Source organism: Hemicordylus capensis, chromosome 11, assembly GCF_027244095.1.
Source record: "Hemicordylus capensis ecotype Gifberg chromosome 11, rHemCap1.1.pri, whole genome shotgun sequence".
Lineage (NCBI taxonomy): Eukaryota > Metazoa > Chordata > Lepidosauria > Squamata > Cordylidae > Hemicordylus > Hemicordylus capensis.
The window spans coordinates 7,439,485-7,462,687 of NC_069667.1; the positions used below are offsets into that span (position 1 = coordinate 7,439,485).

General features: G+C 46.4%; 1 protein-coding gene across 1 annotated transcript in view; it reads left to right on the forward strand.

Annotated features, from left to right (window-relative positions):
* LOC128335588 (uncharacterized proline-rich protein-like) overlaps positions 1-23,203 on the forward strand; it is a 128,082-nt gene that overhangs the window by 63,229 nt on the left and 41,650 nt on the right. The window contains exon 2 of the mRNA XM_053274131.1: positions 5,876-5,968. Coding sequence (XP_053130106.1) covers positions 5,907-5,968 — 62 coding nt within the window. The 5' untranslated portion in view covers positions 5,876-5,906. The remainder of the gene's footprint in view (positions 1-5,875; positions 5,969-23,203) is intronic.

A 23,203-nucleotide genomic window follows, 5' to 3' on the forward strand; every position in this document is an offset into this window, starting at 1 on the left:
AAGCACAGCCATGGCAGCAACAGCACCCTGAAGCAGACGGCCCAGTTCCTTGGATGCCTTCACCTCCTTGAGGCCAAGGGCGTCCCTCACAGCCAGGTGGAACGTGTGTGCCATGCAGGAGATGTTCACACACTCCAACACTAACTCAACCATTGCTGTAACGTTGGAGCCACTGTCTGTCACACTGAAGCCCTAAGAGTGGTGTGGCAACCCACCTATCCACTCCTCAATTTGGTGGCTGAGTACAGCTGCCACCTCCTCCTTGGTGTGCTTGACATCCAAGGTCTCCACATGCAAAGTGGTCCACCTGGGCTGAAATGTGGTGTGGGATGTGCTGGAGCCAGAGGCTGTACTGGAGGTCCCCTCTCTCTGGTCCCAACCAGTGGGCAGCCAGGGCCAGGAAAGCAGCCTGCATTCCACTCACACTGTTCCAGAGATCATTGGTGAAATGCATGCTGGTGCCAGGCAACACTGCATGCAGCAAGGCTGACACCAGCTCCCTGCACCTCACGTACAGGGAGGGAACCACGGTCCAGTTGAATGTGGTTCATGAGGGGATCGTGTAGCCCGGTGCGAGTGTCTGGATAATCCCACAGAAGCCAGGGTTCTCAACCACCTGAAAAGGTTGGTCGTCAGTGGCCATCATCTCCCCTATGAGGCAGGTGAGGAGACATGGGTCCAGAAGAACAGGATGCTTCTTGCCCGATGACTGTGCAATGCTGTGCAAAGTTACTCACCCACCCTAACAAATTAAAAGATAAAACACGGAATAAAATAAAATAAAATAAAATAAAATAAAATAAAATAAAATAAAATAAAATAAAATAAAATAAAATGCTGCTGGAGAAACAACAGTCTGCAAAAAGGGGGTGCTGGGAGGGAAGGGAGTGTTGGAGGGATTAAAAAAAATTGGATCCAAGAGTAGGGGTGTGCAATTAGGGTTTTCGGTGATTCGGTTTGGGACCTGAACTGAATCACCCCCATTCTGTTCTGTGCCTGAATCTGGGCTACCCGAATCACCCCTGATTTGGTTCGGATTTGGATTAAATCTGAATCTGAATCTGAATCGATTCGGGTATGAGAAACAGGTCCCAGGGGCAAAATAGTGGATTGGGGTGGTAGTGCCCAATGGTTGGAGGCTACCACCCAAATTTCAGGGGGATTGGGCAAAGGGATGATTTTGGGGGAATTTTTGAAGTTTTAGTGTCATTGGGGCAGATCGGGGGCATAGCGTGGGAACTGGGGAAAAAGAGTGGTGTGGGGTGGTAGTTCCTAATGGGTGGAGGCTACCACCCCAATTTCAGAGTGATTGGGCAGAGGGCTGATTTTTGGGGAATTGTTAAAGTTTAAGGTTTTTCCCGATAGAGAAGCATTGAGGTGTCAGCAAATGTATAGCTTCACGCGGGGGGCAAAGCGGTGGCCTAGAGCAGAGTGGGGTTGGTGGTAGTGCCAGGTAGGGTCAAGGAAGCTACCTGAATTTTTTCAATGGATTTGGGCAGAGGGCTGATTTTGGGGGAATTGTTAAAGTTTACGTGTCTTTAAGGTTTTTCCTCATAGGGTGTGCATGGAGCTTTCAGCAGCCCCATAAGTGCACTTGGGGGGTGCTGGGGTAGCCCAGAGCGAGTGGTAGTGTAGTGCACATAGGGTGCCAACCACCCCCATGGGTTTCTAACCCATGGGGTACAGGGTTCTGTTGTTTCTGAGGTATTCTGAGTGTGGATTCTATGATAGCTAATGAGATTTTCAATGAAACACCATGAATCCACTCTCATTTGCTATCATAGAATCCACACTCAGAATACCTCTGAAACAACAGAACCCTGTACTCCATGGATTAGAAACCCATGGGGGTGGTTGGTACCCTATGTGCACTACACTACCACTCGCTCTGGGCCACCCCAGCACCCCCCAAGTGCACTTATGGGGCTGCTGAAAGCTCCATGCATATCCTATGAGGAAAAACCTTAAAGACGCATAAACTTTAACAATTCCCCAGAAATCAGCCCTCTGTCCAAATCCTTTGAAAAAATTCAGGTAGCTTCCTTGACCCTACCTGGAACCACCATCAACACCACACTGCTCTAGACCACCCCTTTGTCCCCCGCGTGAAGCTATACATTTGCTGACACCTCAATGCTTCTCTATGGGGAAAAACCTTAAAGATGCATAAACTTCAACAATTCTCCAAAAATCAGCCCTCTGCCCAATCACTCTTAAATTGGGGTGGTAGCCTCCACCTATTAGGCACTACCACCACACACCACTCTTTTTGCCCAGATCCCACGCTATGCCCCCGAAATGCCCCAAAGACACTAAAACTTCAAAAATTCCTCAAAAATCAGGCCTTTGACCAATTCCCATGAAATTTGGGTGGTAGCCTCCATCCATTAGGAACTACCACCCCACCCCACTATTTTGCCCCTGGTATCCAAAATTCGAGCTGACATCACATCAGACCTTTTTGCATTCAAATCAATGGAGGCAAAAAGGCGGGAAATTCAAAGGGACGTCAGCCCGAATCACCCGAATTTTTCGGGCCCGAATCAGGGGTGATTTGTCTCAGCCCAAAAAAATATGGGGGGACATCGGGGGTGATTCAGTTCAGACCCGAATCACCCGAAATTGCTCGTTTCAGGCACAGATCGATCTGTGCCCGCAATTTTTTGCACATCCCTACCCAAGAGGCCTCAGGCCAAAGGCCTATGCTGCCCTTGCCCCCTAGACTGGCTAGCTGGGCTAAAGGAGGAGGAGGAACTCAGAGACTGCAGTGTGGGGGGGGAAGCCACCCCAAAACACACAGCCAGCTACACACAGCCAGGAAAAATAACTTTGGAAAGGTGGGGCAGGAAGCCAAAACAGGCAGGGCAGGACAGTCAGAGAGACCACTGACCAGACCTCACCACCATCAAAGACTCAGGGTCAGGCAGCAAACCCACCACAGTCAAAGTGTCACAGCAGCAAGCGGCTCCCTCTCACCTCAGCAAAGAGTGCATTCCAAGCCCAGAGGCTGGCTTTAAGTAGAATTTGAATCTACCTCCTTTGGGAATCCCCCCTTGCCCTCCCCCAAGACCAATAGAGTTTCAGTTTTGCAGGACTGGCAGTACTGCAGAGCCTACCAGAGAGCAGACACATTGGGCCAATCAGGGAAGCAGGATCCTGGCAAATCACAACAGTCACAAAATGGCTGTTTTTGTGACTAAAATGGAGGCCCGAGCCTTTGAGCCTCTTCGAACCGGTTCAATAGAACTAAGCTCTGTTTGGTTCGAACTCAGACCAGCATTGGCATAGAAATTCTCTGGTCCGAGCTCAAGCCTTCGAACTGATCCGGTTCGAATTCGAACCTGTTTGCACATTCCTAGTTGTGGCCCCTCAGCTTTGGAACACCCTCCCTGAAGAGATTCACCATGCTTCCTCCCTCATGGTTTTTAAAAAACAATTGAAAACACATCGTTTAAAAGAGGCTTTTAAATGTTTCACCTCTGTTTATATCTGGCAGGTTCTTTAATTTTGATAGGTTTGAGCTTTTAAAATAACTTTTAATTTGAAACTTTAAAAAAGAAAAAATTAAATGTGGTTTTAGCCTGGTCTTTTAACTTGTTTGACGTAAATTTAGTTAACTTTATTAGTCTTATTTTACATAGTATATTTTTATTAATATTGTGAGCTGCTCCGAGCAGTTGTGTAGTGGAGGGGTGGGGTATAAATGCTTTGAATAAATAAAATAATAAAAAAGTACGGGTTCTCAGGTCTCTTAGTACTGTTTTTAGAAGGCACAATTTAGCTTACACTGAGGGGAATCAGGAGCAAAGGTTGCAAATTTCATTAAAGCCCCCCCCTTCCCCTGTCCCTCATACTGCAGCAAACACTTTTTAACTATTTTAAATTTTGAAACAGAAAAAAAAAGTCGCTATTCTAAGAATAGCTGCATTAAGTGCAGTTTCTGGCACTCGGCTGAGACCGTCATAAACACTGCTATTGTTTCCCTTGGAGAATCTGAAGGTGCTAAACTGTTGAACCCAATTATAGTTCTGCACAGGGCTTTTTTAAAAAACCCAATTTCCATTTTAGCACACTTTCCCTTCATCGCATCTCTCTAGGCTCCCAAATTAAAGAGGCAGCCCCTTAGCGGCTTCTCTCTGCAGGGATTTGTAAAACGGAATGAAATCTTAATTGAGCTGCAGGGGTTCTCCAAGCCCTCTCCAGAAGGACAGTTGCCATTTTGTCTGCAGAGCAAAAGAGTAGGACCACTGCTCTGTTTCCATAGCACAGACTAAGGTCTCACATCTGGGATGAGTTCACAAAAACACCAGTTGTGCACCTTCCCTATAAGGGAAGGCTACAGCATATGCGGCTTCTTAGTTTGGAAAAGAGTAGACTATGGGGAGACATGATCGGGGTCTATACAATTATTCATGGAGTAGAAAAAGTGGAGAGAGAGAGATGTTTCTCCTTCTCTCACAACACTAGAACCAGGGGTCATCCCATGAAACTGATGGCCAGGAAATGTAGGGCAGACAAAAGGAAGTATTTTTTTTTTCACACAGCACATAAGTAGCCTATGGAATTCTCTGCCACAAGGTGTGGTGACAGGCAACAGCCTGGATGGCTTTAAGAAAGGTTTATATAAATTCATGGAGGACAGGTCTGTCAATGGCTAGTAGTCTGGTGGCTATAGGCCACCTCCATCCTTGGAGGCAAGATACCTCTAAATCCCACATGCACATAGGAACATAGGAAGCTGCCATATACTGAGTCAGACCATTGGTCTATCTAGCTCAGTATTGTCTTCACAGACTGGCAGTGGCTTCTCCAAGGTTGCAGGCAGGAATCTCTCTCAGCCCTATCTTGGGGATGCTGCCAGGGAGGGAACTTGGAACCTAGATGCTCTTCCCAGAGCAGCTCCATCCCCTGAGGGGAATATCTTATAGTGCTCACACTGCTAGTCTCCCTTTCATATGCAACCAGGGCAGACCCTGCTTAGCTAAGGGGAGAGAGGGCATGCACATACCTCTTACCCGTGGGCTTCCCAGAGGCATCTGGTTTGTCACTGTGTGAAACAGGATCCTGGACTAGAGAGGCCTTGGGCCTGATCCACCAGGGGTGTTCTTATGTTCTTATGTTGTGTTCCCAGCTGGGACTTGACAGACAAACAAACTCCATGCCTCCAACCTTGCTTTTATTTTTTAATTTATTCATTATATGTGTACACCGCTCCAAATTCTCATCACTCCTGAACTAGGGTAAGAGTCTTCTCCTATCCTAGTTCCGATTGTGAGGACAGGTCAGTCCTGTAGGATCTTTTCCGCACAAGCTGAATCAAATGCATTTTGGAGAGGCTTACAATAAGTTCTCCATGCATTTCAAGGAAATGTTATTACCAAACACTCCTCTACTGTTTGTTGTATCTACCAGAAGATTTGGTCCAAATTCCTCCATACGCCCCCCAAATTGCTCTATTGCTATTTCTTTTTGTTTGTGGCTCTTGACTTCGTTTCAGACCAACCCTCTGAAATACAAATGTATTTCAAGGTCTGAATCCATGCCTGGTACATGCCAGGATGTCTCTCAGCATTATAACAGTATCCACTGTTTTCCCCTTTTTCTTTTACACTTGCAGTCATTGCTGAATATAATGCAGGATGAAGAGACCCGTATTAAAATATTACAGCTGTCTGATTTAATAAGATAATTGCCATCTTTCTTCATAAATATTGTGCTTTATTGCTCTTCTCTACGATGGCACATGACAAATATATAATTTATATCAATTATATCTGCTTGGTGCTTGTGAAATGTGAGATTAGGAACATGTCTTTGCCCTAGATTGAGCATTGCCGTCCTGCTAACTAATGAATTCTTCTGATATTCTTCTTAGTTTTGGAAAACTCCAGGGTGTTTTCTGGATTATGAGCTTTGTGCCTGTAGAAGTGTGGCAAGATGCAACGGAATGGTGCAACAGTTTCAAACTGTGAGTAAAGGGTTGTTCAATGCTTCATGGTAGGCTGGTGGCTGTTCATATTGCTGTCCACTGCAATGTGGTTTCCAGGCAGGGGATGGGGGATGCCCACATTCTCCTTGAACTGAGTTATTTGCCCCCTCCTCCTGCTCCATTTTGGGGCAATGGGGTTGCAGAGAAGGTGGGGGGATGACATGACATCTTTTTTAAAAATAATAATAATAAACCCCTCTTCTCCCTTGCCTCTGGTGGTACTGGTGGCCACTCCCCTAAACCTCAGACTGGAGATCAGCGTGGCCCAGTTCTGGCCTCCACACATGTGCCTGACTCAGTCCAGAGTTTAGAGGAGGTGGTGGTGGCACCGGTAGTAAGGACAGGCCTTATCTCCTACCCAAATTTTGATCATGTGAACTGCCTTAGTGTGTGCCTAAATTATGCCTCTCCCACTCCATTTCTTTGAAAAACCGCCATGCTTATGTTTGTATAAGAGACAGGGTGCAAACGGAATGGAGGCTAGCCAGGCAGTCTGGCACTGGAGCGCGATAGCCTAGGAGTAGCTTCGCTCAGTGAGAAATGGCCAAGGCTGGGGAAGAGCAGTGGATCCGGAAGCATTATGGTTGCCACTGCAGTGGCATGAGAAGAGAAGGATCGTATGCTCACTTATTCTTCAGTTGTCATGTCCGGGGATTTTGAAGCCAAGAGGGTGGTGGCTCTTTGTGTTCGAGGTATAGTTGGAACATGTATGTGTTTTGAAATATGTTGTCAGCAGTTCAGAAAATAGTTCAGCAGCCTCAGTGTGTGACATGCTGGGCTGTTCACTACATGGTGCCTTCATATTTATGTGCCTACATTTGCATGCATGTCTAAGAAACAAGCTGCATCCATGCCATAAAAATATAAGATGGATCAGGCCCAAAGTCTACTTAGTCCAGCACCCTGTTTCCCACAGTGGCCCACCCAGACGCCCCTGGGAAGCCCACAGGCAAGAGATGAAGGCATGCCCCCTCTCCTGCTGTCGCTCCCCTGCAGCCGGTATTTGGAGACATCCTGCCCCTGAGCCTGGAGGTAGCCTCTAGCCATCAAGACTAGGAGCCATTGAGAGATCTGTCTGCCATGAATTAAGCCCATTTAAAAGTTGGTGGCCGTCACCACTTCCTGTGGCAGAAAATAACACAGATTAATTACACACTGGCCGCATTCACATGTAATACAAAACCGGTCCCTTCACCTCCAGTTTTGGAGGCTGTATGTCTGACTGCAGGCAACCGGAGTTTAGCGACAAAATGGTTTCCCTCCCCGGACTCCAATTTGTATCTTGGGTTATCATTCGCTGCTGTTAACTCCAGTCGTGTGGTACCAGCACATCCAGACGTTGGCATCACAGTGTCCGCCTTAAGGGAAGAAGCTCCTCCCTCACTCCAGCTGCTATTGGCTGTGGGGGCTATCCTTTATTAAACAAGGAAGCCCTGGCAGCCATTACCCCGCCCCCACCACAGTCAGCGAGACTGCACAGAGGAAGTTCTCTGCTTTGTCCGAATGTGGACAGGAGACTGAGCGGAGGGGGCTCACGGGACCGTGGTGGACCCATTGGATTCATGGTTCGGTATTACAGTTGGGGTGGTCAATACCTTCAGAGGGAGATGAAGGCTCAGGGTTACTTTTTGTCACTGTCTGCACCTCTAGAAATGGAAAACAGATGATAGCATTCCAAAACTTTCCACTTCCAAGGTGCTCTCACGCTTTCCTTGTCCTGACCATCAGGCCTGCAGCAGTCAAACATGCAATGGTGTTTAAAAAGCTTTTAAAAGTCTCAAAAGCACAAAAACTATTATGAAATGTTATTGATGTCAGAGGAATAGAAATGAAAATTGGTAGGAATGTCCTCCAATGATTACTCTGCAGGGAAAGTAAAACCATTTGTTCATTGTTACCCTAATTCTGACCTTAACCTTTTGCTCAGTGCAAACATGTCTGCAATTTTACTGTAATCGTTTGTGAGGAGGGATAGAGGAAGAGGTTATAACACACTGCAAGTGTAACAATGCTATCTCCTATTTTCCATCTCTGACGGTAGATGTTTCCCAAAATCACTCTGAACATTCGTCCCCTGAGATAGTCTGGGAGTACTTCTGGACCCAAACCTCTCCCTGATTTCTCAGGTTGAGGCAGTGGCCATGAGTGCTTTCTATCAGGTTTGGCTGATTCTCTAGCTATGTCCATTCCTGGAGACAAATGACCTTTAAACAGTGGTGTATATGCTGGTAACATCCAGACTTGACTATTGCAATGCGCTCAAAGTAGGGATGCCTTTGTATGTAATTCAGAAATTGCAGTTAGTACAGAATGCAGCAGCCAGTTTGGTCTCCAGGGTTGCCAGAAGAGATCATACTACACCCATTTTGAAAGAACTACACTGGCTGCCAAAAAGTTTCTGGGCAAAATACAAAGTGCAGGTCATTACCTATAAAGCCCTAAATGGCTTGAGACTGAGGTACTTAAGAGAACACCTTCTTCTTCATCAGGCCCTCCGCCTATTAAGATCATCTGGGGAGGTTCGGTTGTGGTTGCCACCGGCTCAGTCAGTGGCAACTCGAAACTGGGCCTTTTCTAGAGTCACCCCGGAACTCTGGGACACGCTTCCTAATGAAATTCGAGTTTCCCCTTCTCTGAATGTTTTAAAGAAGGGCCTGAAAACACATCTGTTTAGTCAGCCTTTTAGTTTATAGTTTTTAAGCTTCGGTTTTTAGAGTTGTCATTGTATTTTTAAATTGTTTGAATTGTGTTAATGTTTTAATGGTTTTTAGATTGTGAACTGCCCAGGGACTTTTTTGTATGGGGTGGTATAGAAATGTAAGAAATAAATAACTAAATACATAGGAAACATAGGAAGCTGCCATATACTGAGTCAGACCATTGGTCTATCTAGCTCAGTATACAGACTGGCAGCGGCTTCTCCAAGGTTGCAGGCAGGAGTCTCTCTCAGTCCTATCTTGGAGATGCTGCCAGGGAGGGAACTTGGAACCTTTTGCTCTTCCCAGAATGGCTCCATCCCCTGAGGGGCATCTCTTACAGTGCTCACACTTCTAGTCGCCTTTTCGTATGCAACCAGGGCAGACCCTGCTTAGCCAAGGGGACAAGTCATGCTCGCTATCACAAGACTAGTGGTACTTGTAAGGTAAGGTAACGTAAGGTTGTGCCGTCGAGTCGGTGTCGACTCCTGGCAACCACAGAGCCATGTGATTTTCTTGGTAGAATACAGGAGGGGTTTACCATTGCCATCTCCCACGCAGTATGAGATGATGCCTTTCAGCATCTTCCTCTTTTGCTGCTGCCCGATATAGGTGTTTCCTGTAGTATGGGAAACATACCAGCGAGGATTCGAACCATCAACCTCTTGCTCCCTAGGCAAATTACTTCCCTGCTGTGCCATTAGGTGGCAAAATAAATAGTACCCAATGGCCAATTTTTGTGTCCCTGGCTCATGGATTATAAAGGGAAGGGTACCAGAAAACAGGGGCTATGCCTGATGACTGGAAATAGCTGAAAAGTATGTCTCCCTGCCCTGTGTGTAAATGGTATCTCCTACCCTCTTCTGAAATGGTACAGTCTGCTGTACCGAATCAAAATTCTACTCTTCCAGTCAGCGAGGTGGGTAGACCAGACTTCAGAAGCCTCGTCTAACGTGCAGTCATCTTTTCCTTGGGTGTACAAGAAAGCTGTCGCTTTTTGTGCTGGGAGAACCACTTTTAACTCTGCGAAGTTCAAGCCAGTCGGGAGAGAATATAGCAAATTGAACTTTTCAACTCCTCCGCTCCTTGCCGTAATGGCAACCTGACGGGCAGGAACACAAGTTCAGCATTGGCGAGTAATAATGGAAAATGTAGTTTTGCAACTTTTCTCTGTCAATAACAAAGCTCATCTTTCTGGGCCAGCCAGGCCTTGCATGCAGCACACATTTCAAATTCAGTTAATCTCAAAATAATTCAAAAATCAAAGAGCTTATTCAAGCATCAAGATAGGCCAGATTGACTCGCTGTGTATTCATAGGAGGAAGAAAGGGTGGTGGTGGGGAGAGAGAGAGAATCCAATATCTGAATCAGTAAAAGCAGCACCGTTGTTTTGTTCATTTTAAATTGTTTTTAGACCACACAAGCACACTGTGAATACTAAACACGACACCAAAAGAATTCTTTATGACTGCATTGTTTGCATTATTCAAGTAGCAGTAAAATACATTTATGTGCAAAGATGCAATAAGTGCTTTTTCTCGCAGAGTTTCTGTCCATCTCAGTGTGTGTGTGTGTGTGTGTGTGTGTGTGGTGGTTTCATTTAAATGTTATGTGCATATAGCAAAATTCCTACGATACAAAGGGCCATGATTGAAATCCCATTGAAAGGAATAGTGATCATATCTCCTGGGCATCCATTGTTTAATGTGCTTTCCAATCCTTATTTCATTTATCTTCATTACAACCTTTCGAAGGATGTCATGATTATGCTTACTTTCTCAATCTACAATTCACAGCAGCTTCCAACACGACCATTTCCCTTTATGGGGACGCACATGCCGTGCTGTAATGGTAATGGTAACCTAAGAGAGTCTGTTGACGCAATCGGTTCCTCCAGGTTAACTACGCACTTTAATGTCTGATGCATTATGATGCTCAAAATGGGAGGCTGAAGACTAATAAAAAGAAACGATGAAAACTAAAGTGGGAAATACCTGTAGTAAGCAAATGCAAAAAGCACTTATTTACCACTTTCTGTTTCTTATCATTCCCATCTCCCCATGCGAAGGCCAGAAGACCTCCATCTCTGCTAAGCCCCCTGTCCGGGTGTCAAGAAAAAAAGGGGCAGGGGGCAATGTGCAAAACGATTTGTACCCAAAATGATTGTGCCCGAAATTGACAGTTTCGGGTGATTTGGGGACAGAATGCATCGCCCAATGGCCAATCCTAAATGTTTTGGAGCCAAAACACACACACACCCCGTTTTGGCTCTGAAAGATTTGTAGTTTTGGCCCTTTTGGCCCCTACATTTTGCGATCAGCAAGTGATGAAATCTCCCTTTAGTTTACTTCTGATGTCTCTTTGAATTTCCCGCCCTTCAAGGCGGAAGCCGGGCTGGATGCAGCAGGGAGTTTCTTTCTGGAGTGGTAGGGAGGAGCTTGCTGGCTAAGAGACTCCACTTTTGTGGGCGGTGGCAGCGGGCACAGTCACGGCCATGGCCACGGCTGCAGCCACGACGGGGGATGGGGCAGAGGAGGCGGACGGCTGGTTATGGAGGCGGTAAGGCGGGTGGGTGAAAATGGCAGGGAGGGAAGGAGGGAACCCGGCGACGGGGAGAGACAGAGCTGCTGGGGGGTACGGAGGGAAGGAGGATGGGGACAGACTGGGGAGGCGAAGGAGAACAGAAGGTGCAAGGCAGGGAACAGAGAGCAACGGGGAACGGACTGGGGCAGAAGCAGGGGGAAGTGGTGCTGGAGGGCAGAATAGATTGCAGCCTGCAATTCGGATTCAGTTTCAGAGCAAGTCGGCTCCGAAACTGAAAACTGGGTTTTTTTTTTGAAAGGGTTGATTTCGGACCCTCCCCGAATGGAGCGGGGCGGGGGGGGGCCTTCAGATTTGGCTGAAGCCAAAATAGAAGTAGTCCAAAATGCATACCCCTACTCAGTGGCAGAGCACCTGCTTTGCCTGCATAAGGTCCCAGGTTCAATCCCTGGCAGCGTCCTGCCTGAAGCTGTGGAGAGCAGCTGCCGTTCAGTGCAGACAACACTAAACTAAATGGACCAATGGTCTGATTCAGTATAAAGTAGCTTCCTATGTCCCTATGTAGCATAAACTGCTATCCTACTCATAGCATAGCATAGCAAGCTGCCATATACTGAGTCAGACCATAGGGCCATCTAGTTCAGTATTGTCTACCCAGACTGGCAGCAGCTTCTTCAAGGTTGCAGGCAGGAATTTCTCTCAGCCCTATCTCAGAGATGCTGCCAGGGAGGGAACTTGGAACCTTCTGCTGATGCTCTTCCCAGAGCGGCTCCATCCCCTGAGGGGAATATCTTACAGTGCTCACATGTGGTCTCCCATTCAAATGCAACCAGGGCAGACCTTGCTTAGCTAAGGGGACAAGCCCTGCTTGCTAACACAAGACCAGCTCTCCTCTCCATTGCAGTCAATGGGAATGGCTACAAAGGGCTTTTCTACGAGCCTCCTCTTTGCTTTCCTAAGACAGCAAGCCAGCTGTAGTGTAGCGCATTCTTCCAAGCTCCATTACCAGTCCCAGCCTGCTTTCAAGGTTCCTGCTTTTACTTTTTCATTTTAAGTTCCCAAGGCAGTGTCCCTTTAGGTTTCAAAACTCCCCGGCGCTCTGCTCTGCTTCGAGGAACTAGGTCACGCCCACAGCAAAGAAGAACACGGAGCTAGGCCTTAGAATGGAACTCAGGCTGTTGGCCTAAGTGCCAGGGTCTGTTCTTCAGATTACCTTCCATTATTTATCTGCCTGCCTCTGGCAGTGTGCCATTCTCCCAGCCCTGCCCTGGAGTAATTGATGTGGCAGAGTGATTAGAGATGGCATATGACTTAACAGCTCCCATTATCATAACCAGGAGGGCATGAACAAACAATGTGCAATCTGTCTTTAATTGCTATTTTCTTAATGACAAAGACCGTGGTCATTTATAACATGCATTAAGCATCCTGGAGACCAGGTGCTGCAGCTGTGCTGTGTGCTGATCTCTTCTCTGTGGAGGCAACATCTGGCATTTAGGAGAGCCAATCGAAAGGAGGTGAGTGCTGTCATTCTCCAGGATTTGGTCACAACAGAACACTTTGCTCGGCACTGGGATGTGGTTCATTCCGCAAATGCATGGGTGGGGAGAATTTCTTCATGTCCTGTCTGAGTCCCCATTTATTTCAGTGCTGTCTGAGTCCACATTTATTGGAGCATTAATTAAATCCAAAGCAGAGAGATGCATCAAGCAGCTAAAAGCTTTCTTCATTCAATTTGGAAATCAATTATGGAAGTTGGTGACTGTTTTTGTTGACAAATTGGATCAAATGAAAAAATCGCTCTTAACTGCTTTGTCTGCTTGATAAGGGAAGGCTAGTTTACATTTTTGGTTTCTTTACTTCATTGTGGCCATTTCGTTGAAATCAAGGCAGCTAAGATAATATAGAGCGCCACCTAGTGGCATAGCGGGGAAGTAACTTGCCTTGGGAGCAAGAGCTTGCTGGTTCGAATCCCTGGTTCGAATCCCTTCCTTCTTGCTAGAAGGGCAGCCTATACAACCAGTCATGCAGAAAGAGATGGAAGAACTTCCTCCCTCAACTCCAGTCCAGCTGAATGCAGACTCCAGTGCTGCATTCAGATGCAGCAGAAGCTCTGCTGAATCCCAGTTTTGAGCAGCGAAACTCACTGCAAACTGGAGTCTCCAGAGTGAAACCTTGGGCCACAGAAAAGATGGGACTGGAGTTGCACATGTTCTGATGTAACGGTAAGTAAACCTCAGGCTCCTGCTACTCCAGTCTCCCGTTACTTGCAAAAACAGCCTAAGTAAAACCTGATTTGATCTGCACCCAGGTCCACCACTAGGGTTTTTGGCACCCTAGTCAAAATAGGTCTCTGGTGCCCCCCAACAAAGACATGTGGATCCCTGGCCTTATCTTTGAATGACCAGCCTGCACAGATGACCAGTGAATGACTGGCCTGCACTGGTTTGGGGATACAGTGGGAGAGAGTACCCAGTCAGTTATGGGGACAAAACCTGATTAATTTACAAAGCAGAGGTGCCTTGTGGACAGCATGGACCTACATGTACTAAATGTCTTTGTTTATGGGGGATGGTCCCTAATTTCTGGTAGGTATCCCTGGTAAATCACTGCCCATCTTTTGAATCTGGTGGATTTATCTATTTGGCTGGCATTTCTTTCTTCATCCAAAATATCTATAGCCTGTATCTCCACGGACACATCCCCATGGCAGCAAAAGACATATAAAAACATAACAATAGATGCATAATTAAAAAGAAATGCCATTTAATAGCACAGGGGAAAATGCAGCAGGTAAAAACCCCACTGGGGATAGCTGTAAGACTGGTAATATGAGATTTATTACCCACTGGAGTGAGGAAGACCAGCTGGAATGAAAAAGGTTCAGCCCCACAATGGGAACTCATCAGGAAGAGAGCAAGACAACCCCCCTTTTTTGCCTTTTGGAGAAAATGTTGGGTGATCCCCTTCAAAAGCAGTTCCGGAGTTCTCAGACTTGGGTCCTGCAAGTTAGACTACAACTCCCATCATCCTATGGCCATTGTGACTGTGGATGATGGATGTTGTAGTCCAACAACATCTGGGCACCCACATTTGAGAACCCCTGTGTTTGTGTGAGGTGCTGTAGCTGTCTCCTTTGCATTCTGTTGTTGTATCCTGCAAATTCTATAGGATTCAACACTTTTCCCGAGGATACAAATCAGCCCTAGGGAAAAGCTCATCTACACCAGCCCTGTGGCAAGGGTGGCGGGAGAATTTAATGCCTCCCCTTCTTCAGTCCTGATCCATATAGTCCCCTGCAGCTGCTTTTTCCAGCAAGTGGCTTACGTCCAAGTGACTCACGTTCTTATATTAGGAACACAGGAAGCTGCCATATACTGAGTCAGACCATTGGTCTATCTAGCTCAGTATTGTCTGCACAGACTGGCAGCAGCTTCTCCAGGGTTGCAGGCAGAAGTCTCTCTCAGTCCTATCTTGGAGATGCTGCCAGGGAGGGAACTTGAAACCTTCTGCTCTTCCCAGAGCAGCTCCATCCCCTGAGGGGAATCTCTTCCAGTGCTCACACATCAAGTCTCCCATTCATATGCAAGCAGGGCAGACCCCCACTTAGCTAAGGGGACAAGTCATGCTTGCTACCACAAGACCAGCTTTCTATTGTTTAAAATCAGAGGTGCACCTAGGTAATTTTGGAGCCTGAACCTAAAGGCCTTTGGAGCCCCGCTGCCCACTACAGGTTAAGCAACATCCCCCTACACACACACACACACACACACACACACACACACACACACACAGAGGCACATCGGTTCTTGAGGGCACAAACAGCCACTGAACTCACAAGAATGTAAGAATATAAAACAGGTCTATTTATGCAAATAGGCCTGAGCAGAAAGCTTCAACACACAACTTAACATATTCCCATCCCACATATTTCTCCCCCCACTCCCTGCTCTGTCTCTAAAGCAGAGCTCATGCTTGGATTTAGAGACCCGGCACAGGTCCCAGTCACACTCAGCCACCTGGCGCAGTGACCACACCACCCCTGGCAGACAAAAGAGGATTTGGGGGCTCCCAAGGGGTGTTGAGACCCTGGACTTCAGCCCGGAGGTTCAGGGGGAAGCGCACCTCTGTTTAAAATATTTGTAAACCTCCCTGAGATTGTTTTAATGAAAGGCAGTATACAAATTTAATCATCGGTAGAACCAGACTAAATGACTCATGGATAGTCCCACTTAAACTAATGGGGCAAGAGGATTTTGGGGGTGGGTGGGTAGAACATCTGCTTTGCATGCCGAACTGCCCAGATTCAATCTCTGGCAGCATCTTCAAGTAGGGCCAGGAAAAACTCCTGCCTGAAACTTGGAGAAGCCGCTGCCACTCAGTGTAGACAATACTGAGCTAGAGGGACCAAGAGCCTGACTCAGGGGATGACAGGTTCCTATTTTGAGGATGGGGATGTAGCTCCATGGCAGAGCATCTGCGTTGCGTGCAGAAGGTCCCAAGTTCAAACGATGCCTGGGAGAGACTTGTGCCTGAAGCCTTGGAGAGCTGCTGCCAGTCAGTGTAGACAATCGTGAGCTAGGCAGAGCAATAGTATAAGGCAGCTTCCTATGTTAGTCGTGACTAACTTGCCTCATCAAATGTCAGTGGGACTTCTTGGGAGTCATTGAGTGTGGTGATTAGTCAAGGAATACAGCAGACAGTGTGTCATTTTCAGCAACAGGTGAGTGAGGGCAGAGATTGCACGCAAATCCGTGGCGTGAGAACCAGCCACATCCCTAATTCCAGCTGCGAAATGTTAGAGGTGTCACCTCATTCCCCCAGACCCCTTTGCCTTCTCTCCCTGCTTTAAACTCCGCGTTATAGACCTGTTCAGGTTGAGACTGTTGCCTGGAATTGCTTGCTATCAAGCCTTTTAGCTGCCTTGTTGGATCCATTTATTTTTAATGTAAAAGACATATAGGCAATTTAGAGCCCACAGTAATGGAAATGTATTATAAATGTCAGAGGTTTTGAGTTAGAGCTCCGTTATAAAACTTTATGTACACACTTTATCCACGCATGGCTCCTTCCCTCCGTTGTAACAGAAAGGCCTGGTTAACATTATTTCTTACATCTTTACTCTCCTGATTAAACACCTTGCTCTTCAACACCACAGGCAGGATGGTTTCATCAAAGTTTGACGCCAGCCGTGCAGGCAGCTGGAATCTGAAGTAGAATGTGTGTGGGGATGCGGGCCACATTTCCAAAGAGGTGGGCATTTCACAACCTGTAGACATAGGCAAGGCTGACCACAACACCAGCTGCACAACAGCTGAAGACTCATTTAGGGGAATGGGCATTTCATCCATCCATCATCCAAGGCTTCATATATACATCAATGTCATGATGGAATGATGCAAGAAATAAAAAAATGAAAAATAGCAAGTGTGTTCTGTATCTGATTACATCTGGTAAGGTTCAGGTCACATAAGGAAAGCTCACTTTACTGTCCATTCCTAGGAACAGAGGAAGCTGCCGATCCTTGGTCCATCTAGCTCAGGGATTCTCAACGTTGGGTCTTCAGATGTTATTGGACTTCAACTCCCATAATCCCCAACCAAAGGCCACTGGGGCTGGGGATTATGGGAGCTGACGTCCAATAACATCTGAAGACCCAACGTTGAGAATCCCTGATCTAGCTCATGATTGTCTACAACAGGGGTGGGCAAACTATACTATACTATACTATACTATACTATACTATACTATACTATACTATACTATACTATACTATACTATACTATACTACATCATAAGGTAAGGTAAAGTGTGCCGTTGAGTCAGTGTTGATACTTGGCGACCACAGAGCCCTGTGGTTGTCTTTGGTAGAATACAGAAGGGGTTTACCATTGCCATCTCCCGTGCAGTATGAGATGATGCCTTTCAACATTTTCCTATATTGCTGCTGCCCGATATTGGCATTTCCCATAGTCTGGGAAACATGCCAGTGGGGATTCGAACCAGCAACCTCTGGCTTGGTAATCAAAGCCATTCCCCTTCTGTGCCACTAGGTGGCACCACAAGGGAGTGGCTGAATCTTGTAAATTGTGCCAGGAACTCAGGAAATGGCCTTCTACTGTGTCAGACCCTTGGTCCATCCAGCTTAGTGTTGTCTACACTGACTGGCAGCGGCTCTCCCAGGGTTTTCGATAGTGGTCTTTCCCAACCCTACCTGCAGATGCCATTAGGGATTGAACATGGGATCTTTTGGACGCAAAGCCGATGCTGTAGCACTGAGTCTCAGCTCCATTCTACTTTTGGCAGTTTTCATAACAAATGATTCCAAATCTATCCATCATCCAATTGGGCAGTTTTGAAGACGGCTATCATTGACAAATGATGCCCAATTCGAGTTGGCCATGTCTGTGCTGTGTTGATCAGGTTCGTAAACGTGCTCAAATGCATCTCCATCTCCCTGCTTGGCTCCATCATTCCTGCTCAAATGCATGTTCACTCTTGTTTCTATTACAATGTGAGTAATTCTTGTCATGTATGACCCTTAGCAGCGACACTATATTCTTGATTGAACCATCATTTGCTTTGATGGAAGTAGTTAGTTGCAATAAGAACATGGGAAGAGCCCTGCTGAATCAGACCAAAGGCTTATGGAGTGTAGCATCCTGTTTCCCACAGTGGTCCACCAGATACCTCTGGGAAGCCCACAAGCAAGAGGTGAAAGCATACCCACTCTCTTGCTCTTGCTCCCCTGCAACTGGTATTCAGAGGCATCCTGCTTCTGCACCTGCAGGCAGCCTATAGTCAGCAGGACTAGATGATTGATAGCCCTCTCCTCCGTGAATTGATGATGGAGAGATGATTGGTAGCCATTGATAGACCCATCCTCCATGAATTTGTTTAAGTCCCTTTTAAAAGCCACCCAAGCTGGTGGCCATCACCACATTCCATGGTTTCGATCTGATGACTCTCTGCTAATTGGTGATCATGTCCAGGTGAGCCTTTTCATTGCATCAGAGGAACATCAGTCATTTCTGGGACAACGAGAAGCCATAACCACGGCTATCCCGGGAGAACTGCATGTCATTAACTCCTCTCTTTGTTATGGACTTATTACCATTCTGGAGAGTGCAGATTCCCTTTAACAATTCACTTCGCATCCTGGCGCACAAAAGCGAGTCGCGGGATATTTTCTGCACACAGATTAGGATCCCTGTGTTACCTTCAGGCAATGTTTCAGACTGTTTTGAAAAAGGCTTCTTGTTCCATTTATGTCTATCCATGCCCTTGCCCTAGCATATCAGAGACCCGGGGCTCTGTGTGCTCCCAAAGAAGCCTTTGTAGTGGAGTCTGGGGTTCAGAGACACTTCATCCCTTTAATGCAAGAATTCTCAAACTTCCTCATTCAAGGTGCGTATGTGCATGGACACATACGTACACCTACCTCTATGGGCACACACTGATCATTTTTATACATTGAAAAAGCAGCTAATACAGGGTTTCTTAACCTTGGGCCCCCAGATGCTGTTGGACTACAACTCCCATCATCCCCAGACATGGCCTTTGTGGCTGAGGATGATGGGAGTTGTAGTCCAACAACATCTGGGGGGCCAAGGTTAGGAAACCCTGATTTAACACATCCTGTGTGAGACAAGCTAGGCAGAACCAGAAACCAAAAAAGAAATACTCTCATGGACACTTGCAGTCAGTGAAAAGCAGGGAGATGGAGAAGTTGCCTGAGAAAATCATCTGCATTTCCTTGGGAGAAACCCTGAAATTCCTCTTCATATTCCAGTTTCTCCTTAGAGCAGGGCTAGGCAACCTTGGTGCTCCAGCTGCTGTTGAACCTGGCTAGAGATGATCCGAGTTGCAGTTCAATAACAGCTGGAGTGGCAAGGTTGCCTATCCCTGCCTTAGAGGAACTCTGAAATTAATTAATTTTGCAATTTTACTTCGGAGAAATTGGGGTCCCAATCTCAATGGAGATCTCTGCTGGTGCTAAAAATGGTGAGCCTTCTTCCTAAGAGCATAGGACCCTTGGTCCATCTAGCTTACCAGGTCTAACAATGGCTTATCAGGTCTATCAGTGGCTAGGAGTCTGGTGGCTACAGGCCAGCTCCAGCCTCAGAGGCAAGGTGCCTCTGGATATCAATTGCAGGGCAGCAACAGCAGGAGAGGTGGCATGCCCTCAGCTCTTGCTTGTGGGCTTCTCAGAGGCATCTGGTGGGCCACTGTGTGAAACAGGTTGCTGGACTGGATGACCCAGCAGGTCTGTTTTTATGTTCTAGCTCAGTATTGTCTACAGTGACTAGCAAGGGTTCTCCAAGGTTTCAGGCAGGAGTTTCTCTCAGCCCTACCTGGAAATTCTGCTAGGGAGTGAACCTGGGATTGCTGAATGCTCTTCTGCTGAGCTATGTCCCAACACACTCACATGTAGTCACCCATCTAAATACAAGCCAGGGCAGAATCTGCATAGCAAAGGGGACAATCCAGGCTCACTACCGCAAGACCAGCTGCCCTCCTCTTCTCTCAGAAGGCCACTGGCAATCAAGGGACCTCCCTCTATTCTCGGCTCTCTTCTTGCTTTGGAGAGCTGTTATTGTGGTAGCAAGCGTGACTTGTCCCCTTAGTTAAGCAGGGTCTACCCTGGTTGCATATGAATGAGAGACTTGATGTGTGAGCACTGTAAGATATTCCCCTCAGGGGATAATGGAGCTGCTCTGGGAAGAGCAGAAGGTCCAAAGTCCCCTCCCTGGCAGCATCCCCAAGATAGGGCTGAGAAAGACTCCTGCCTGCAACCTTGGAGAAGCCGCTGCCAGTCTGTGAAGACAATACTGAGCTAGATGGACTAAAGGTCTGACTTTGTATATGGCAGCTTCCTATGTTCCTATGAAGAGGCCCTTGTCATTGCATTGCTGTGCCATGTAAAGAGTCCTCTTCTGTGCTGAACGAGCATCACCAAGAGACACAGTTACTCTGGTCCAGGAGGCAGGGCTAGCTCTGAGCAACTGCATGAGGGGAGAGAGGTGGCTGTAGCATCATAGCTGCAGAGAGACCCTAAAGTCCTGCACTGGAACTGTGCCCTTAGAGATGTCTTGCTTTGGGAGGTTTTTATTGATTGATTTTATTGATTGTTAAATTTATATACCGCCTTTCATTAAAACAGTCCCAAGGCGGTTGAAAGACTGGGTGCTGTGCCACCCTTCATTGTAAATGTTTTCAGTGCAGTTTCTTTCATAGCTATTCACAATTTCACATTGCCCATCATTAAACACACACACACACACACACACACACACACACACACACACCAAATCAAATGAACACACCAAAACCATACAAATCCCTTTAAACAGGCCCATTAAAACCCTGCCCTAAACAAGGGCAGCCCATCTTTGGCCCTCCTGCCGATTCTGGACTACAACTCACATCAAGACTGACTATTGGCCACTGTGACTGGGGCTGATGGGCATTGTAGTGTGCAGTCCTGCCTTAAATTGTTTTTTTTTTTTAAAGGCTGGGAAAATAACATCTGCGGTTTTGCTCAGAAAGTCACCAGAGATTGATGCAACTGCTTAAGCACCAGTGGGATATACTACCAACAGTTAATCCCAATGAGTAGTCAAGAAGCTGTTTTGTACTCATTTGTATGTTTCACGTAGTCTTCAAGAGTAGCCCTACACACAATGCATGGCAGTAGTCTAATTTGGAGGTTACTAGAGCATGAATAATTGTGTTCAAGCTCACTTTACTTACTGTTTGCTCTGTGCACATCAGTTAGGAACATAGGAACATAGGAAGCTGCCATATACTGAGTCAGATCATAGGTCTATCTCGCTCAGTATTGTCTTCACAGACTGGCAGTGACTCCTCCAGGGTTACAGGAAGGAATCTCTCTCAGCCCTATCTTGGAGAAACCAGGGAGGGATCTTGAAACCTTCTGCTCTTCCCAGAGTGGCTCCATCCCCAAGGGGAATATCGTACAGTGCTCACACTTCAAGTCTCCCATTCATATGCAACCAGGGTGGACCCTGCTTAGCTAAGGGGACAAGTCATGCTTGCTACCCCAAGACCAGCTCTCTTCTGTTATGCACTGATGTATCCTCAAGTCCATACGCACAAGTCCATTTCCAGAATGCTACCAGCCTTGTGAGCAAACTAGGAGGAAAGTCTTGTGGTAGCAAGCATGACGTGTCCTCTTAGCTAAACAGGGTCCACCCTGGTTGCATATAAATGGAAGACTTCAGGAAGAGCACCTGCCTGCTTGCATGCAGAAGGTCTCAAGATCCCTTCTTGGCAGCATCTTCAAGATAGGACTGAGAGAGTCTCCTGCCTGTAACCTTGGCCAACACCACTATCAGTCTGTGTTGACAGTACTGAGCTAGGTGGACCAATGGTCTGATTCTGTATAAGGCAGCTTCCGATGTTCCTGTGTGCTTGTAACAGATCTTCTCCAATCTTGAATGGCCATTCTTATCCTCTGGTAGATAGTCAGAGGGAGCTACAGCAGGGCTGGACTCCTCTAAACATTTCAGTGCCTCTCCTAATTTTTTTTAACACACAAATACATTTTAAACAACTGAATATTTCTTGCACTTAGGACTGATGGAGGCCAGATAAGCCGCCCCCTACCTTTTTGCACCCCCAAAACCTTTTGGCTGGCTATGGGCCTATAGGTTTGTAGGGTGCCAGTGTCTTGCAGAGATATCAGCCGAGAACCAGGCAGAGAAACAGGACCAAAGAGAGCTCACTGATTCAGAACAGGACCATGGACAGCTCACTAGGTACAAACACACTTTCTTCCAGTTTTAGTAAGTGTCCATCGGGTTGCAGTCCTACATTTGGGCCTACTGTGAAAAACGAGTTCCATTAGAAGTCTGACTCTATTTCTGTGTAGTAGTTCATGGGAATGGACTGTAGTGTTATTCTGTAAAGCAGGATTTCTTTTATAATCCCACCTTCCCCCTCTAACAAAAATGGAAAGTGTGTAGCTGGCATTAAGCCCCTATGAAGAATGAAAAATCACTCCCTCTCTGTAGTTAGCCTACTTTTTTATATCCAGATCAAAGGAACCACCAAGGAAATTGAAGCATGTTGCCGTCAAATATGGGCAGCAGGTACTTTCTTCCTGATGGATTTAACATTTTGCATATCTTAACATGCAGTGCATAATGCCTGCTCTTTCTGTTTAACCAGCACAACATTTTTATACTCCATATATTAACTTTGTATGTGGCTGTAAATCTCCACCTACGGACTATCCATTAGGGAGTGGGATCAAAGAGAGCTATTTAATGTTCTGCATTGTATGTTCTGTAATCTCAGCCTCAGTGAGATTTTGAAAACTCAGTGGGGTTTTTAGATGCAAGCGTCAAAGAATCACTTTTAAAACACATGCACACACATACACAATAATCCCAAATGCAAACCAGCCTGTTGGGGGACCACTGCAGGCACAGGTGCCTGTGATAACTGATAGATGATCCTCTTTCAGAGCTGGAAATAAAGGGACTGCTGCTCTTTTGCATTAGGTGAGATTTGATTTAATCACACCTGAATGGAAAATCGCCCACTCAATATAATGAAGGATGTGCTCAACTAAAAATCTATCCAGGAAGCTAAATAAATGGCGTTAAAATGGAGCTAGTTTAATAATGGTCAGTCAGGAAGCCTAGCATAAATAAAACCATCACTCATCTAGAGCTGGAAATAAAAGGATTGCAACTCTTTGCATTATATGTCATTTGATTCAAAAACATGCAAACGGAAAATTGCCCACTCAGTATCATGGAGGAGATGCTAAAGTAAAAATCTATCTGGAAAGCTAAGTAAATGAAATTAAAAATGGAATTAGTTTAATAATGGCCAATCAGGGATCCTAGTGTAAATATGGAGAGCCCATTGGAATTGATGGGTTTATCAAACAGATTTAGATCTCAGCTTTCCACCATTTAGGTCTTCAAGGTGGCTTGCAGACATA